Here is a 20,009-nt window from a genome sequence, read left to right as displayed (position 1 = left end):
TTAGCCTGCAGTCCAGGAAACCAGTACAACACAGATAAGATCAACAAAACCTGAAAACACTATTATTATAAGAATGGATTTCCAGTGCCCCCATTGTGCTAGACTCTGCACTTCCAGACTGGGACTGCAGAACCACTTCAATGTCCACAGATGAACGAAGAAGACGACAGTGTGTCTTCTTCAAACCTGAAGGTCTACCTATATATAAGGCAAATCTAGAAGCCGAATTCCCATTCTCTTAAGTAAAATAGCTTAGCATCCTTACAGTGTTGAACAAGTTTTGAAGAAGCCTGGAGTGTAGAAGTCTCCTATCAAGCATCTTGCAGAACTTGGAGGTGTGAAAACTGAATGCTGGGAGCTACATCTCAGTAACATCTGGGCTAAATTATTTCTAGGGTCCCTTTTGATTCCCACCATAAAGACAGATACTGATTGGAAGAGACTTTCTCCATCAGACACTAACCATTATACCAGATGCTTTGAGTAAACAGTGATTTTCTTAAAAAACTGAGTGATCGTTTCTGTACTTCCAAAGAGTTCGTTCTTCTGCATGCACTGAATGATTCCATTCAGAAAAATGACCTATTAGGGTCAGGAGAGATCCATTTCACACCACTGAAAAGAATGGCTGAGGAGGAGGCATTTGCTTAGCCTTTGTAACCCACTTTGACCGCCAATAAGTTCTAAACATCAATTACTATACTCATGGTGTGTTTGTATAAAGCACGGCACGAATTCTTCTTACGAGAAAATCATCCGTGAACATAAATCCCTTTTGGGAGATAGGCAGTGATAAATTTGATTAATAAATAAATAAATAAATAAATCAAAGTACAAGAGAAGTTCCTGGAGAAGTGGCCCTTTTCAATGCTCAGACACACAAAGTACAATCATTTGGCCCAATCAAGAACAAGAATTCCAAATCCCTAAGACGTCAGGATCACATGGACACAATCAAGGTCACGTTAACTCCAGTAGTTTTTATTTCAACACTGGCAAGATCTCAAAGACGCTACAGCCACACAAACCAACGCATAACCCCAGAGGCTAAACTCCTTCTCCTGGGAGGAATTTGGTGCAATTTGTCTTCACTATATAAGCTGCTGTGGAAAGCAGGATTCACGCTCACGGATGCACACGGACGTACACACAAAGCTTTACAGTAAGACACAAAGTGCAGTGTTCGGGATTCTGTGGTTGAAGCAAAGAACCTATGGACTAAAAATGGTGAGGCCCTCTACTGAATAGCCTGGAATGCAACGAGAACTCAGGATTCACATCTCCTCCTTGCTGTACATGTGCTTCAGGAGATCTGCTACACGGCAGCTGTACCCATATTCATTATCATACCTGCCAAAAATAATAATAAGTCGTCTTTATATCCAAGAATGACAATGTACACAAATCAAAAGGTCGGAGCAGCCTCAATACACAATGTCCTTCTGAAGTTATTCCATACTTCGGTTTTCCAACTCCTCTAAATCCATTCTCTGGAACAATGCTTGGTTAAGGAAAAATGCATTAACTATAATCAATAAATATAACCGGTTGCGGATCAACTTTAGTTATACAGCCACTCCTTGCTTAGCGACCACCTTGTTTAGCAACCATTCATAAATACAACAGTAATTTTTTAAAAATCATTTTCCGACCAATGCACGCATTTAGGACCAAATTTCCTGCACCTGACAACAAAACCCTTCACTGTAAAACTAATCAAGGTCTGGTCAGTTTCAGGCAGCAGGGAGGGTTCTAATCCACTAATTAAGTCCACAGAGCTGAGCTTGTTAACTTGTGGTTAGCACTTTTCTAGGGAAACACACAGTAGAGAAAAGCAGCTCAGGAAGAGATAGCTTGTCTAAGCAATCTCTCCGCCCTGCGAGGAGGGGAAAAAAGGGGGAGAAAAAAATGGGCCAGGCACAAGGCACCGCATGAGAGAACTTCATCTAAATGAGCTGGCAACCACCAAACATCTTCTCAGTGTCTCTCTCTTTCTCAGTCAGGTGTTCCCTTAGCAACCATTCACTTTCGATTTAAGGAATGGATTGCGGTTGCTAAACGAAGAGAGGGTGTAGTCTGGTATGGTGTCAAAATGAAAACTATTGGCTAACTTAGAAGTAAGCAGACATTAGCCCTCCTAGGAAACAACCTTAGACGCAGTATCAGCCACAAATATGAGCTGCATGGTAGAAAGGAACTTTGTTTTGAAAATAGAAGGGCTGGGAAAGGATTCTCCCACCAGGATCCACATAGAGCAGATCCAGTCTGGTTTGGCCATTCAGAGATTTTCTTTTTTTACAGCAGTGGGTGGTGGGTTTGGGTTTTTTTGGCTTGCTTGCAAATAATAGCAATAAAACTTATACCAATAACAATGTGCCAAGCAGTAATGTCCTAGGCAAAAGTTGCAGGGATCTTTGGCTTTGGTGAAAGTGAATGGGATGTGGGATGATCAGCAGATTAGTCTCTAAGCTCTGGTGAATGCTAAGCAGAGCTTAATATGTGAATGCAGTGTATACTTTGTGGACTGGGTGTATCTTCCATACTGTAGTTCAATATACAGTATCTCCAGTATTTGAACACCGGCATTAGCTGATAAAATTACTCTGCAAGTGATGGTCTGGTGTTTTGACAGTCTTAAGGCATCTAACTACATTGTTCTCGGTCAAAAACTTTCCATGTGGGATCAGCTTTCAAGGAAAGCAACTCAGACAAAAATGCAGTATGAATGGGCAATTCTCCTTGTGGAAAAGGATCATGAGATAATGCCCTGGCCGTGTTCCTCTACAAAAGATGTGACCTTGGAAAGCTCGACTGGGAGACGAAACAGAGGGTTCAGCTTACCAGGAGATGAGCTTCACAAAGTTATCGTTAAGGGCGATTCCTGCTCCGGCATCAAAAATAGAGGAACGATTGTCACCAATGAAATCAGTAGAAACCACCTGCAAACGAAGGAGAGAAACTTACAGTATGCAAAGAAGAACGAAGGAGGTTCTGCAATAGATGGCAAGCCAGCATCCTGGGCTCAAGCCCAAGATTTTGAGTCTCAAACACTTCCAAAAGGATCGAAAGAGCTTCACACTTGAAAGGGAGTGCTTTCAATTCAAACTGTTTTACACACCTCTATAAATGCCAAGGGATTAGGCTGTCTGGCTAAGGGGTTCACCATTTTGGACAGACCCTCCAGGCACTAATAAAACAGAACATGCCCTTTATCAAAATCCCTGTCTGGCTGACGGTGCACTGTGCCTCAAAGACATCTCATTAACTATTCTTTAAGGAAGTGTCCTCATGACACAACTTCATCTCATCCCCAGCCTGTAGCTGAGGCTGCCTAACCATATTTATCTGATCCATCACTATCTTCTCCTCACACAGCTTTGCTATGTGCACAATCTGTGGCACTTCAGTGGTGTGCAGTCCTTGGTGCTCTCTAAGCTTGGCTGTTGGCTGCAGACGTTTCCTTACCCAACTAGGTAACGCCATCAGTGTGAGGGAGTGTGGGGTTTGCTGCTGTTTATATATAGTAGGTTGCCCTACCAGGGTTGGCGGGGGGTGGTGGTTTCCTCCTTGGTGGTTCCTTGAGCTGCAGATGTTCTCCTCTATTGGGACAATGGTGGTGACACACAAGGGGCTGGGATCTGCCCAGCTCTTACTGGCTACTTTCAGCAGCAGCAGACACAGCCCCTCCCCTCTGAGCACTGGCCAAGGCCATTAAGGCTTGGGCAGCAAAAGAGACAGGCACAGGGACGAGAGCTCTGTATGGGTAGATGAGTGCCTGGACTGACAGCAGAACAGCACAGGCTGAAGCAGGAAAATCCACCCACTAGCACCTGTCAGCAGGAAACACACCCAATACAACACCTCTTTAGAAACAGTACAAGAGAGACAGCAAGCAAGACAGAGTGACAGGGAGAAAAATGAGTGAAAAGAACAAGAGTAAGTCAGGTGACAGCAAGAAAGATCCAGTAACATGAGAGAGGATCCATGGATAACCTGCTGGGTGGGCAAGGGCTGGAATGCCTGATCCACTGCGTGAACAGGGGCTTCCTGGCAAAGCAGGCAAGACAGAAACCTCCACCCACTCCACAGATCAGCTTTTGGCACATGATCAAACCTACTGGCTTATCTGTCAAAACTCACCTTCCTTCCTTCCTTGGCCCCAGCCCACATTAGCAACTGGTGGATAGTTTTCCCACCATCAAGAAATCCACCAATCCCTTTCCCTAGTCCAGGGTTTCTCAACCAGGGTTCCACGAGAGGTCCTTAGGGGTTCCCTGGGAGATCACGAGTTATTTAAAAAAGTATTTCAAATTCAGGCAAGTTCACATTAAAGAGATAAGTTTCATTGTTTATTTTTAGTTTAAGAACACTGTTCATGCATATATCCAGGCCTATCCATGAAACAAATCTAGTAATTTGGTAACTTCTGGCCTATCTTTGAGCCTGTATGTGCAGGGGTTCCCCGAGGCCCGAGAAATATTTCAAGGGTTCCTCCAGGGTCAAAGGGTTGAGAAAGGCTGCCTTAGTCTGTCCCATATGACAGCTGTCAGGCCTCCATTTGCCAGCACCATTACAAAGGTAGACAACAACCAGCCGCTGGACAGAGTACACTATGCCAGCATCGTCTGACGTTGCCTTGCATTAAACCTGCCGATTGTATCCTCAAGATAGCTGATCAGAGCACCTTAAACTACTCCACCGTTTCCACAGCTTGCCAATGGAAACATACACTGCACGCTTACCTCATCTTCTGTATATCCCAGGATCCCTTGCAGGGGTCCTTTAGCTGCCTTCTTGATGGCTTCTTTAATCTGAGCATAGGTGGTTGACCTAGACAGGCGGCAGGTCAGGTCAACCACAGACACATCGGGCACTGGGACACGGAATGCCATGCCAGTCAGCTTCCTGTCAGAGGGAGGTTTGGTCATTAAGAGGAGGAAGAAACAATTCCCATGGCAGTCTGGATTTGAAATGTCTTCTTACCTCTCCCTTCCCCCAAAAGAATGAGGGTAAGAACTGACAGTTTGGCATCTAAGACTAAGATCCCAGTTAACTATTCCCAACTGTTATAAATACGGTATGGCAGAATCTGGGCTATTTTGTTTTTTCTGCTTTTTAATGGCTGTATTGACATTTCCTTAATATCATCATCATCATCATCATCATCACCATTACCCACAGTGGGGAAGACTGATCAATCCTAACAGCAGTATATACAGCAAACTGAATGTAAGGACATGTTTTAGTCTAGCTCTCTCATTCTTCAAAGCAAGCATGGCCGATGAGCAAGGATCATGGGATAAATAGTTTAAAACATCTGGTTGCCTGAGAAGCAATTGTTCTCAAGAGTAAAATCCTGGGCAGTTCTATGGTTTTCACTCTGCCTCATGGTCACCAATCAGCAATTCGAGATACATCCTTGATTGTCAGATGGTCAAATCTTTAGGATTGGCCCAAACGCACAGGTAAAAGACCCCACTTCTGAAAGATAAAATTGTTCTCCATACCCATTAAGTTCAGGAATGACCTTGCCCACGGCTTTGGCAGCACCGGTAGAAGCGGGAATAATGTTCTGGTGAGCACCCCTCCCATCACGCCACGCCTTGGCAGAAGGTCCATCCACTGTTTTCTGAGTGGCAGTGTAAGCATGAACAGTGGTCTGCAGACCAGAGATGTCAGTTGGTATGGGAAAAGACGTACAAGGCATTTTAAACAATAGATTTGATCTAACAAGCCACTTAGGTTTCCTAAAAGAATTATTCTTCTATGTAAAAATGGAACTGATACATAATATTTTATAGTGCATTTGCAATCATTTGGAAACAGCATTTTATCTTGACTGGTATGCAAATACTGAGATAGAGCTGCATGCAAAAACTAAGCTCTCCTAGTAAATCCAAAAAATCAATTAAAACTAGCAGGAGTGATTTACAAATGATTTTGCTATAAGCAGAGAGAGTAAAATATGGCTGTTAGCCAACCGTAGCCAGAATTGTACTCCCCAATAACTTGATTAGGAAGCCTGGTATTTAAGGACTGATGGACAGTTATAACTATGTAACTTGGAAAACTAAAAGTGCTGCAATTTGCTATGTGGAATTAATCAAAACGCGCACACACGTCCAGAATTCCCAGGCCTTCATAGCTATAGGAGACACAGGAATGTGAGTATCTTGATTTTATCAGAAGGAGAAAGCGTGTTCTTCAAGGAATGAAGAAAGTCATTTTTTTCACCCTGGATTTTTCTTTTTGGGGTCAAATTACTTTTATAGCTCTATATATGTTTATATATATTACTTTTATATATATATTACTCTATATATTACTTTTAAACTGTATATGTCCTTAACTGTAGGAAGTCCATATGATTTTTTTTTTTTGGTGCCTTCAAGTCAGTATTGACTCCTGGCAACTGCCTGGACAAGTACCTGCAGTTTTCTTGGCAAGATTTTGGAAATGGGTTGCCCCTACCTTCTTCCTAGGAATGAAAGAGAGTGACTGGCCCAAGATCACCCAACTGGTTTTGTGCCTAAGGCCACATAGTTTCCCAGTTTCTAGCCTGGTGGCTTAACTGCTATACCAAACTGGCTCTCCCGTATGAATTTGTATTATAAAAATGTCATAAATCAATAAGTAAGCATGTTGGAAGGAATCTGACATAGCTCTCACCATCAGGCCCTCCACAATGCCAAAGTTGTCATGGATGACCTTGGCCAAAGGTGCCAGGCAGTTAGTGGTGCAGGAAGCATTGCTGGAAAGCAAAAATTACACATCACCCTGATTTTTTGTTGTTGTTGTTCAGCACCCAACCAACCTGCACATTAAGTTACATCTCAGAACAGATCTATATTCTTAGGTTCTCCTAAGGTTTTAGTTCCATCTCCAAATCCAGCAAAGATGAATCCAAAGCTGCCAACTTTCTAATGACTCACGCCAAGACAGCATCACTTACAGGACTTTGGGAAAGGTCTAAAGGGTGCTGCAAGCTTTGATTGTTAGGTGATAAAGCACACCCAACCTTTCCTAGCAGTTGCGGTTTGCCTAATATGGTGGCCCATAAACTAACCCAACAGAATGAAGCTGCACGGAAATCTTAATCAACTAAGCTTCTTAAATGTGTGAATAAAGCCATTAAGACTTGCCTTCTCTGTCACAGTGCCTGCCCTATGGAACAACCTCCCCTCTAAGATTCAGATGGCCCCAATACTCTTGGCTTTCCATTCTGGCTTCTTCCCCAGGCTTCAAGGCCAGGATGTTAGGGGAGCCCAATATGCGTGTGTCTGTTTCTGTGAAATTGCTATGTAGTGCCTTGCTTTTCTTCTTCACACTGAATTATTTAATTGCTTATAGGGAGGAGGGGGTCGCATTGTTTTTGTATAGATTGACCACTGCCCGTTGGGCAGCTATACAGATTTTCTAAACAAATAAATAAGACCTTGCTGGTCTTCCCTAAGACCTGGCTCTTTTGCCAGGCACGAGGCCAAGAAGCAGCTCAGCTTGGGAGATGCATGAATTTGTTGTTGGTAGAAAAGCAAAGAATGGCAACTGAGGGTAGATCTATTTTTGTGTGTCTTCATTGTTTCTTGCCATTTGTTAATTATGTTAATGTCTTCATTGTGCTAGCTGCCCAGAGTTGCTTTGCAAGATGGGTAGATAAATCTAATAAAGGCAGAGGAGGAGGAGCTGTTGAAGTTGAAGTTGTTGTTTGTAACTGGCCTGGTTAAATGTATGAAGACAGCCGGTATGTCACAAACTGCTGAAGAAAAGTGCTGGATGGATTCCAGCTTACCTCTGAGGTCCTAACCAACTTAACCATTTAGAAATGCACTCTGAATCTATTGCATTTCCATCACCAGCACTTTGTCCTACCATTATATCCTATGAGGTATTAGCTCCTCCACCTCCAGACACATGTGCCTAATTTCCTTTCAACTGAAAAATCTGCAGAAAATTGACCTCTGAAAGAGCACCACAGCCCAGTGCTTCTCTACCTGTCAACCCACAAGCTTTTCTGGCCAAGATCGGTCTTACCTTACAACGTTCATGCTAGACGGATCATACTTCTCATGATTGACTCCCATAACAAACATCGGCGCATCAGGTGACGGGGCAGTCACCACCACCCGCCTGGCTCCTCCATGGAAATGAGCCTGTAAAAAGTGGCAGATTTCAGGCCGTCAGTAACGAAGCATCAGATTCTGCCTGCCCACAGACAACAGGACAAACAGCCTGCACCAGGGAGTAACTAGAAGACTGCACGCTCTGTTCCAGTACAGCAGAAATCTGTGGTGGCCCATTATAAAAAACCAAGCAGCTAAGTGAAATCTTCCCAATCCAGCAAATATCATGAAAGGGAATGACACTGGTTCTCTTATCTCAGAGAAAGGACCTACCTCAAGATACTTACCGAAGCTTTGTCAACACTGAGGAAGACTCCAGTGGATTCTACTACATACAAGGCACCTGCATCTGCCCAAGGGATCTCACTTGGTTTATTACTGTGGAATGCAAGAGGACAAACCTTTTATTCACACCTGCCCACCTGGACTTCTGCTCAAGCAGGAACTACTTCCAGGGGCTCTAGGGTTGAGCAAGGTAGTTGGATGAATGTGTCATGCAGCCTGTTATCCTCTCTGGCCTTTAGAAACATGTAATATAACATCCCTGATATTCACATGCACTTTCTTGCTTAACATGTGCAACTCCCACCAAATGTTTACCCTTCTGCAGTAGATTCACATACTGTGAGAAGCAATTGCTTGTTCAATAAATAATTGGCTTAGTTCACACATGCTGAACCTGGACAAGCAAATCAGCTTCATTATAGCTCGTAATCTGTATTATGATAGTAAGGAGATGGTATAATGGAAGAGAATTGATAACATGGTACTACCCTTCCCTTCCCCAAAGAGCTGAAAGCAGTAGTTTTACTCTAATGTCACTAGTCTCCCTGTTTGCATCCACACTTATGATGCCCCAGGAAGGCATCAGAAAACCAAGACCATTGTAGGAACTCCATCTCCAGAGTCACATTCAAGAGAGGGGTGACTATATAAATTTGATAGATAGATTTTTCATTTTATTTTTCTTACACACACAGGCCACGCTAGTGCAATCCCTATCAAACAGGTGTTATACACTCTTCTGGTCAGCTGAGTATTTACACAGTCCCAATGAAAGAGCTCAACATCTTTAAATAGACACCTCATAAGGGTAGATAAGGGAGCCAGTTTGGTGCAGTGGTTAAAGCATCCGGCTAGAAACCAGGAGACAGTGAGTTCTAGTCCCGCCTTAGGCCCAAAACCAGCTAGGTGACCTTGGGCCAGTCCCTCTTTCTCAGCCCTAGGAAGCAGGCAACACTTCTGAAAAAACCTTGCCAAGAAAACTGCAGGGACAATCCAGGCAGTTGCCAGGAGTCAACAGTGGTTTGAAGGTACCAAAAAAAAAAAGGGGGGGGGTAGGTATATTATCATAATTGTATTTCTAAGCTGCCCAACTACCAAAGTTCTCTGGGCAGACTACATTACAGTACTGAGAACATTAAAATGCCAAAACATTTTAAATCAGTAAAACAATGAAATAGAATGAATGCATTGTGCTGCCTCTTATCCCCACTTACCACTGGAATACTGAGATTTTTGAACCATTCACTACCAGCTTGCCACCATCCGCCATGACCTCTCCCTTGAAGCGTCCATGAGTAGAGTCATATTTGAACATGTAGACCTGAGGAAGAAAGAAGCTAAAGCTGCATAATGCCAGGAGAACTGGGATTGTGCCACCTGTCTAGCTTGACAGAGACCTATAAAGAGACAGCATGGTGATGGTGCCAATCCGCTTTCCTCTATGCATCTGATAGCCATGCAGTGAGGAAGTATTTTCAAAGAGCTAGGTGCCCAATCCAATAAGCAAAGATCAGAGCATTCCTGTTTCCCAAGATAACTAAGCACCAGATGGAGTTTTGTGTCAGAAGAGTTCTAATCTCTGCTCATGCTCTGTTGTTGGAGGCCCAGCTCTCTCCCATTCCACCATATTTCACAGAACGAGATGCCGTTTCTGTCGGCAAGCAAACTGGCAAATCAAGCAACCCGTAGCAGCTGGGCTACATGTAGAAAGCACCTTCTTACCAGAGTTCCAATGGACTCTGACACTTTCCATATCAGGCTTTCCTTTTCTGCCCCATAAGGGAAGTGAACTAATTTCCACCAGACGTTTGGTGTAGCCACGTAAGAAAGCCATTACCATGTAGTTCAGATCGATGAAAGGGTCATTGACAGCCACAACCTTGATCCCCTTCTGCACGCAGGCCCGAAGGACCAAGCGTCCAATACGTCCAAATCTGCCAGAACAAAGAAGGCCATCCATTAGAGCACACCCCCTCAACCCTCTGATACAACTAAGGCAAGCAAAAGGGATTACTTAAAGAGAATCCCTCTAGTGGCTTTGAAATCTCCTCTGCTTTTTCCACCAAGATTCATAGCTTTTGTCAGGACGTGTAGCACTGACAACTAAGGTCAAAAATAAGCCGAAAGACCATAGGTAGTAACTTCCCATGAACACTGAAGCAATCAACTCTGAATTCAGAGGCAAAATGTCCCAGTTCATTTCTCCTACGCCTATGCCCATCCCACACTGATTTCCTCATGCCTTCAATCTAAATAAGAATTAAGTTTCACTATATGCAACAGCACAAGAGTCCTCAGTCCACCATTTTAATAGTTCAAGTTCAGATCAGAGGTCTTCAGTTTTCCAGCCAGCACTAGGACGCCTTGGAAACTTCTCAAAGCATTCCTCCACTAGGAAAACCAATATCCATCAACACAACACCCTTTAAAAACACTGACCTGAACATTCCTTGGCATAGGGGAATCCAAGAACTATTGTAGAATGCATTTTCACCTTACAGAGAGTGACCAGGGCCCAGAATACCCAGACCAGGAACAAGCAGAAGATTCATTCCCAGGATCTATCATCAGATCTAAAGGATCATCAAGAGTTTAGGGCTGCCAAGGTGAGTAGCAGCAGTAATTGAAAACCATCCTCCCTCACACAAATCAGAATCCTTGATTTGTATAGAACAGCCATTCCAAAGACTGCTGCAGTAGGTCAAAGGGCAGCTCACTCTGTCTCCAAAGCAGCTCCACTTGGCAGACATGAAGTCTCACTTAAAAAGAAGTAAAGTTTGGTCCCATAGGTATGACCTCTGCCTGCATCTACTTTCAAACTGGCCTCAGGAACCTCTGCAAACTGCTATGACCTTCAGGTAGACAACACAGCAGGAAGATTTCCAGAAACCGGAAGATTTGGCTTGCCTCTCTGTTCCGTGTTGCAGTGTCACCTAAGCTCACTGCAAGTTTCTACCTTAACATAAACAATCACACAGCACAACTTGAAAGCTCTGGTTGTAGAATCACTTTGGCATTAAACCAGCATGTTTCAGTCAACCACAAGGGCTTTGCTGGTTTGTTTTAAAGCATTTCTTCCCATGAACATTTATGTTGCAAAAGACCAAGAAAAGAAATAGCCATTTTATTTTCTATCATTAGGAGGACATTTTCAATAAGAAACTAGAGCACTGTTTCCCAACCACGGCAACTTTAAGATGTGTGGACTTCAACTCCCAGAATCCCCCAGCCACATCTTAAGGCTGCCATGGTTGGGAAACACTGAACTAGAAGACCCTTAGAAGATGCTTCCTTATATATTGCATTGCCTTGCAGATACATAAATCTCAACTCATGCTTACCCATTGATTCCCACAGCAAACTCAGCCATGCGTTTTTTAGGTGGCGGCGGTGGCGGCGGCGGTGGCGGAGGGGGTGGCGGAGCTTCTGGTTCTGGCTCTGGGGTGGGTGGCTGGGGCTCCGGCTCTGGCTCCGGGCTAGGTGGCACGGGCTCAGGAGAGATCTTTGGAGGAGACCCTTCACTGATCTCAAGCCTGGAGGAATATGAAAGCAATAAGCACACTAACATGGGCAAACATCATTAACAGCGCGAAAATAATCCACAGATTTAAATTGGTTGATGGTTGTGGCATTCTTCAGGCATAGCCTTGAAAAGTGCCTATATATATATATATATATATATACACATACACACACACACACACACACAATCACGCCCTGAAAGAGTTCCAAGATGACAACTTGGAGAGACTGTCAAGAGTACACCACCAAAGAATGTGTAGCACATCCAAGAAGTACTTAAAAATCAGCACTTGATGGAGCAGCTCTGAGACAAAGAAGGGGCTTCAAGGGACTAGATCCCTAGAACAAGACTGATTCCCAGGACTTTGAGATGTACCCCATTTTGGTTTTGTGTAGCTGAATCTCAATTATTAAAAAGCTAGTGCATTTGCATATGTAGGTTTCCTAACTCAGTAATTTAAATCCCCATTAACTTCACTGGAAGGTCCTCCCAATAAATATCTTTAAGACACTTGCAATGGAGCAAGATCTCATATATATTTTTCTCAAGAACTTCCTTGAAATCAGTGCACATACTTTTAGCTATGTCATCCTTCTGAACACTATGCAGTGGGCACTACAACTATAAGATGCATTCAGTTTACATCTCCATCTTGAGAATGATTTTTAACTGCAAACTCAGAGCTGAAATATCTACATTAGGATTCCTTTCCTTCTTCGCTACTGCTTTTTTGTAACTTTCTTGCTTAAAAAAAAGTTCTGAGAATTCAAATGTTAGCATGCTTACCTTGATCCCTTATTGGGATCAATCAACTAGGATTGATGTCCTAACAGCCAGGAACCACGCTGAGACAAGGAAAAGGTTTCTAGTGCTTTATTACTGCTACATTAGACAGAAAATCCTAACGAACTGAAGAAGCGTGGGAAAAACCCAGACAGATAAACCCCAAAGGTTAAGGCGGGTCTGATCTGTGTCTCTTTGAATGGCTGCTTAACTCCTCAGTACTACGCGTGCGTTTTCCCCCCTGGATAGAGGCCCCCTCCTGCTCACCATCAGTACTCATGACAGCAGGCTTCTAAAAGGACATTTTGGAAATGCTATCATTTCTGCCCCAAGGCCTACCCTTCACTGATTTTAGTTTGTGAATATACATGAATGTGATTTCTTTCTGAGTATGATATTCTGTATTGGCAAGCATAACATCATCCTTTAATGAAGTGTTGGATAACAGGTGGTTCCCCAACACTGCTGGGCTACCATTCCTGCTATCCTCACCACTTGCCAGATTAGCTGAAGCTGCTGAGATATGTAGTTCAGCAACATTTGGCAGGTCAGAAGTTCCCCATCCCTGTTTCAGGGCATCAATCAAAGTATCTTACAATGGGTTATATCGTCTCCATAAACGTCATGGAGAAGGCAGCAAAATCCTCCAAAAGATTTTCTTACCTGAAGACTTTGACACTAACTGATGTGCTACCCTGATCCATTTTCGGTGAACTATTGCGTTGATTTCATATACTGGCTGACCTATCTACTGCTTCTCTACCTAGAAATACTGAAACAGGATTTCAAGAGAGTTAATTTTCTCAGCTGGGCATGCTTTAACCATTATCAGAAAACATTTTACTCCATTCCTCCATTCACAAATCCTTTTCAATAGTATTTCCTTCATTTTCCTCTTATGCTTGGATTCACAGATTGACAAAAGGAATGTCTTAAACAGCTTGGGATAGGGTGGAATACTTAGTTTCATCTAGCTATCCTGAAATGTGTATCCTCAAAGACTTTCTGTGTCTTGCTGAGCTGGAAATATGAGATAAGGGTCAGCATCAAAGCAAATTACTTCCACTGACACCAGTAAACACTCTGGATCAGAATGAAATTACATATTTCAGAATCATCTTCAACTGGATAATAATCCAAGTCCACTCTAAGCAGGTGTTTTTTATAGCATCTCTGCAGAGATTAAAAATATCAACTGTGTAATGCCTTGCAGCCACTCAAAAAAATTAGGATCTACAGACTTTAAAATGGCCATGAAATCTATACTGATGTTAATATTGCAGCATATTCAGTGCAGAGGCTATTATAGCAATTTACTTTTTTAAAAAAATCTACTCTGTGCTGCAGGAATGTATATGTAACCCACGTGCCTTAAGCTGATAGAACTTTGGGCCCTGGAGGGCATAGCAAAGTACTAGATACAAAGAAGTAAGGATCTCAATTCAAGTAATTCTGCAAAAAAATATAAAATAAATCTAACCAAAGTGCACTGTGTCACTCCCAAATATGGTCACTATCAACCCCGAAGGGTTAATGGGACTATCCAAGGTGTCAATAAATGACTGGGGGTCAATAGAAACAGAATGAACCTGGAAGAGCATGGTGACTTACGACAAAAACTCACCAACCTCCAACCAAGTATCAGTGCCTTTTTTGACACTCATCAGATGCATCCTTCCCATTAATGATATCAACAGTTTCAGCAAGAAAGGTATGTTAAACCTTATATTTTAAATATTCTAAATATTACCTTTTATGAAGTATTATCCATTATCATTCATAGTATTATTAGTTAAAATAGTATTTATTATTTTCATATAATAAATATTTGGGCATCGATGGACAACCTGAAACTTCATGAAGGGGTTGATGAGCTGTGGATGAGCTGAAGACTTTGGGGACCCCTGTATTAAATCAAACTAAGTCAAGTAATCAGACAAGAGACCCATTTTGTCCCAAAAAAGACATCCCCTTGGACTTTATTTGGAATCACTAATTTTCTTATAGCACATCATACACAACTTCTTGACAGCCACTACAGGAGGAACAGAAGCCATTTTAATTTTATCGTTGTCAATTCAACTCCACAGTACCCCAGACACATTTAAGCTACTTTACTAAAACACTTTACAGATTCATGGCAGAATCTTTTTGTTTAGCAATCCTTTGTGGAGTTATAAACCTTTCTGCGTAACATGGTACTGTCAAGTAGGAAACTCTGGAGTATAAGCCTTAAATGCAAAGCAAAAAAAAAAACTTTTTTTCCTGAAATACAGCACCAGCTGACAGTTCAGCTATGAAAACCGTTGTTGTAAGAATCAAAAATTAGAGCATATGAGCTTTCTTCTTGCAGTTTTAGGACCTTCTTCTATATTTATTTAACAAATGCATATAAGCTGGTATATTTAGCATCTATCATTATAAACATATTTGGCAATGGCTTGGGATTTTATGACAGCTACAGAAGACTAGTCCAGGAAATATTTATTCTATCCTGACTCAACATTGATTATGGTTTTATTTTATTTTTATTGTTCACATTTCTATTACCGTTGTTTCTTCCAATGCTCCAACCCTTCACACATACAGTGGAAACATTCACCTATCATAAAAAATAATGCATTCTCATCTCATTGCAGGCTTTCAATTGCTGCAGTGCTACTCTGTGGCCAGGAACAGAGCGCCAAGCCTACCCAAAAACATATCAAGGAGGTACCAGCCCAGTGCAGCCTCCGTATGTACAGTCTGAATGTTTTTTAACTCTCACATCTTCATTGCAGCAGCTGTGACCTTGAAAGAGTCACTGGTACAGAATGACATCCCGAGTTTCCTGAATCTCAATCCTATACAATTTGGGCGAAGTACATTGCTTTCAGCGGTCACACACACAACCATAGCGGCAGAGATTTAGGCAGCAATGAAGACTTATGCCTCCCTTTTAGAGAAAGGTCAGGCATTTCATCCAGGGATCATTTCTCCCATAAATCCACTTACCCGCCCGCTGCAGCCTCCAACGCAGACAAGCTAGCCCGATACCAGCTGCATTTTCCCATAACACCAAGCTTAATGTGGTTTGTTCAGTGCTTAAACCACCCATCATGGCTTAGCACTGTGCATAAATCTGGCCTAATCAACTAGTTACAATTAAGATTTAAAAAAAAAACATTTTGACACAATGTTCTGGATGGCTAGATTTGGAACCATCACTCCAGGATTTAAGGGCTTTTGAAAAACTTCAGGCAAAATATTTGAGCACAAAGCTGTGCAACAGAGGAAGAAACAAATTTGTTCCATGCAAAGTTTCCTTCGCAGTGGGGGTTAGTGCTGGTTTTATTCACAATATAACACCACGGAGGAATCTTATTCTTACAATACAGTAAGCATGCAGTAATGCAGCCTACGATCCTGCTGGCAAATGGAGACAGGTTATCCTAACCCTGTTGATTCTTAATGTCACTGAGAAAGTCACATGAACAGGGCAGATCCATACAATCACAGCTGAATCTAGAAGCAAGCTAGTTAGAGGGGCCTTTTTTATTTCCTCCACCTCAAAATAGATCTGCAGGCCTTAAATAAATTGGCCCAACCAGCTGAAGATGATGTACGTATAAAGTCATTCAGCACCTTTTCTCACCTACTTGTAGACACACCAGAGTACCTTTACATTTTTATACATGTGATTTATTTGGAGGAGGTGGGGTAAATCAATGTAGCATTCTTCAGCAACCCTTGTCTCTCACACAGGATCAGGGAGTGAGATGAGGATGCCTGGCAGCTAGGCTTAAATTGGCTAAGGAAAAAAAAACATATACACAGACATCTATTTTGCATTAGATTCCTGGAACCAACAGAAAAAGGATGTTCCCTTTCCTAAATGAAGGCCAAGGGCTGAAGCTCCCCATCTAACAGTCTGCTAAATCAGGATTATCGGTTCTCCTGGCGTTTCTGACGCAGTTGCATTTTTAGAGGGAGCCATTCCAGAGCAGGAGCACAAGCGGATGACTCTGCACTCCCATCTTCCCACTCTCGATCTCTTCTCTAGCAAGGACGGCAGCTAATCCTTCCTGCTGCATCTCACAAAGATTGAAAGCTTTGCCAGCTGCTCATAATCCTATTGCCGGCATCCTCTCACTCAAGGACAAGGGCCTCCCTTTTCCTGTCTGCTTCCCAACCAGCTGCCATTCTGCAGCAACCAGCCCCAGTCCCAAGCCTCCAGCATCTAGAAAGATACTCTTCCCTGCCAAATCTAGAAAGCCCCTCTAGACATTGCCAAGGGGTTGTCAAAACACCCCAAAGCCTGCGCCCTGAGGCTCGAGCAGAAAGCAACCCTCATTTTTCCCGAAGGCACTGCAGGAGAAAGATACTGCATGCCAGGGAGTCACATCGCTCCTCTAATCCCTCGAAATGCTCCACCCTGGGATGCAAACCCACCACCTTTTCCCCCCAGGTAAGGCCACCTCTGCCCCATCCTGCAGCCACCTTCCTCCAACCCACAAACTCAACTCTGCCCTTCCAGATTTATCTTTTATGCCTTTCCAGAGTTAACTGGCTTTTTAAGGGACTCTCCTCCATCTCCTACAAACTAGCATACTGGGGGCCCCTTCAATTTACTGCTGCCACCCCCCCCCCTTAGGGGCCATTCTCAACCTTTACATTTCCCTTCTTTTCTCTAGCATCTCTGTCCAAGTCACCCCACCTCCTCCTTCATCGGTACAAGCCAGGCTGGTTTATAGACAACCCCCCATCCTTCTTGGGGGCCCTCCAATGACTCATCTGCCACTCCCATCATCCCCCACCAGCTTGAACCATAGCTCCTATGCTCAGGGTGATGGAAGGCGTCCCCCAACACGCCCGCAGAGCAGCAGGGGCATGGAGGGGGAGCTGCTTAGGAGTCCCCGGCTTCCAGCCGGCCGCCCTGGCCCCGCCGCCTCCCCTTCCCTCCCCTCCCGCTCACCTGTCCGCCTCCCCAACCGAGACAAGAACCTCGATGGCGTCGAACACGGAGAGTAACGGCCGTGAGCCGGCTTATATAGCCACCGCGCCGCTGCTAGGCAACGCCTAAGCCCCCTCCCTCTCCCAGCAGCTGAGGCCCCTCTCCCTCAGACGACACGCCCCCGCTGTCTCCAAGCGCGCTCTTGCGTGGCCCTCAAGGACCCGCAATGAGCGTGCGCAGAACAACCCCCAGCGCACGACCCGTCTTTTGGAGCTGCCGACTGCGCGTGACCGCCAGGCGATGGTACCCGGAGCATCCCCAACGGCTGCTTTGGCCGCCCGGGTGCGCGTGCGCAGTGCTCGGCTGCTGCTGTGAGCACCTGCCGCGGCTCAAGGCGAGCCGGCTACGCAAAGGATGCTGGGCCTTGTGGTCTTATTTTTTTTTCTCCTGCCCTTTTGCCTTTGTGCGTTGTTAGGACCTTCGCGTTTATGATGAGGCGCCCGCTAAAGGCGGGGGACTACAGTTCCCATCGTCACCTGCCCAACCATGTTGGCTGGGGTGATCAGAATGGAGAGAGGCTGGAGAAAACCAGGTGTTTTGTGTTGCAACGCACCTGTGTGGGAATCTGATCAGCTGAGCAGAAAAAAGAAAAAAGAGATCTTAAAGCCACACTACTTCTCTCATTCAATGGATGAAGATGGCCGTAGCATCAGTGGAAGCATCCATCAGGCACTCTATGAGGTCATAATCTCCCCTCAATGCTCTATCCTAACCTGCCATAATCTTCTTTCTTGAGGTCCATCTTTGGAAACATCACAGGCATCCTAGTGAAGCTGGGAAAAGGATCCATTGGACTGGAGCTTAAAGATGGGTTTTGACAATTCTGCAGAATCATCCTGCAGATCGGTCAGGAGGCCCAGGGCAGTGGTGAAGCGCAGCTAAAAATAACTCAGGCTCTCCAGTGAAGCATGCAAGAGGAACAGCAGCAACCAAGAAGGAATCGCATGAGCAGGGACAGGGAGGCACAGAGCAATCAGGTGGTGGGGATTCAAATGAGGTTCTCTAGGCTACCTGGGCCCCTAGGAATTAAAGAATGAAAGCACTAATTCAAACAGGGCTGGCAGTCATATTTATAATAAGCCCTAGCCATCTGACACCAGAAATAGGCTAATGTGTCCCATCTCTCTCTCCCAAAGACCCTATTTTGTGGGTTGACATCTAGTTTAGCAATTGAAAAACACGTTTTTGCAAATTACAAAACTTCATTCTGCAAACTGCCATTTTAAACCTTGGCAAAGCAGCAGCCAGCAGTTTTGCAAACTCATTTGAATTAGTATGGCAGGCTTTTGTAAAATTCATTTTCATGCCCATTAAAATGATTTGAATATTGCAGAGTGTTGAAGGGCTTCTTGAGTGAAGCAGTGATGATGAAGCCTTAGGCAACTATTAGCATCCTGTATTTCTTGGGAGAGGAAACAGATGTTCTTTTCCCTCCCACTGGCTGAGTTGGAGAAGGTTGGATAGATCTTATAGGGGAAAAGGCAGTTTAGGCCAGGGAAATTAAAGAGAATGGCAGCGCATAAACTGGAGCAAATAAAAAATGAACAAATAGAAGGCTCAGGACTCTGGGATGAAAGCAGGTCAAGAAATAGGGAAGCAAGACCAGGCCTGCAACTAGGCTCTGTCACCTGGGGCAAACATGGATTCCATGCCCCCCCCATGGGTTGGTGAGGGAGGTGTTAGCAAGTTTTATTATTTTATTATACATTAAATTAATAAAACATTCAGTATACAAATACTATTTTGTCATTTTGGTGCCCTCCCAGTGCAGCACCCGGGGCACATGCCCCACTTGCCCCCCCAGTTGTGGCCCTGATGAAAGACCCAATGGAAGGTATAGGTCTAAAGGAGTGATTCAGAGGAATTATCTACAGGCAAAAGGTGAATAGAGCTAGAAAACAGCAGAACAGATAAAGAACTGAAGTTTACATAATGATCTGATGCTGATTTCCAGCTGTTTAGAAAGCTCAAAAAACTGCATATTATATTTATTGATCTATTTATTTAAATTTATTGGCCACCCAACTCAGTGGACTCTTAATTGTAAGTACAATAAATAAATAAAAGGAGGGAACTATATTGTTGTTACTATTATTAGATTTATATCCTGTCTTTAGTTTTGTACAAATCAAGGCAGCGTAGATAATGGTCCCACCTCTGATTTCTCCCACAACCATCACCCTGTGAGGTGGGTTGGGCTGAAGGAGAGGGACTGGCCCAAAGACATCCGGCCAGTTTCCATGCCTAGGGGAGGACTAGAACTCACAGGCTCCCCATTTCTAGTCCAGTTCCTTCATCACTACAC

At 43.8% G+C, this 20,009-nt stretch overlaps 1 protein-coding gene across 2 annotated transcripts; it reads right to left on the bottom strand.

Annotated features, from left to right (window-relative positions):
- Positions 1-960: 960 nt before the first annotated feature.
- Positions 961-17,822, bottom strand: GAPDHS (glyceraldehyde-3-phosphate dehydrogenase, spermatogenic). Of its 2 annotated transcripts, none has more exons than XM_063311903.1 (11): positions 17,666-17,822; positions 11,747-11,938; positions 10,243-10,339; positions 9,620-9,726; positions 8,408-8,498; positions 8,032-8,150; positions 6,670-6,751; positions 5,508-5,659; positions 4,743-4,905; positions 2,842-2,939; positions 961-1,350 (listed from the first exon to the last, which is right to left on the bottom strand). In XM_063311903.1, the coding sequence occupies exons 2-11, from the start codon at positions 11,773-11,775 to the stop codon at positions 1,275-1,277; spliced, it is 1,014 nt and encodes a 337-aa protein (XP_063167973.1). In that variant the 5' UTR covers positions 11,776-11,938; positions 17,666-17,822; the 3' UTR covers positions 961-1,274. The 2 variants fall into 2 exon arrangements, with proteins under 2 accessions (XP_063167973.1, XP_063167971.1); XM_063311901.1 differs by lacking the exon at positions 17,666-17,822 and adding an exon at positions 13,375-13,481.
- Between the last annotated feature and the right edge of the window lie 2,187 nt (positions 17,823-20,009).

The sequence above is a fragment of the Candoia aspera genome, chromosome 10, assembly GCF_035149785.1.
Source record: "Candoia aspera isolate rCanAsp1 chromosome 10, rCanAsp1.hap2, whole genome shotgun sequence".
Lineage (NCBI taxonomy): Eukaryota > Metazoa > Chordata > Lepidosauria > Squamata > Boidae > Candoia > Candoia aspera.
This window is presented reverse-complemented; position numbering and strand designations above follow the sequence as displayed.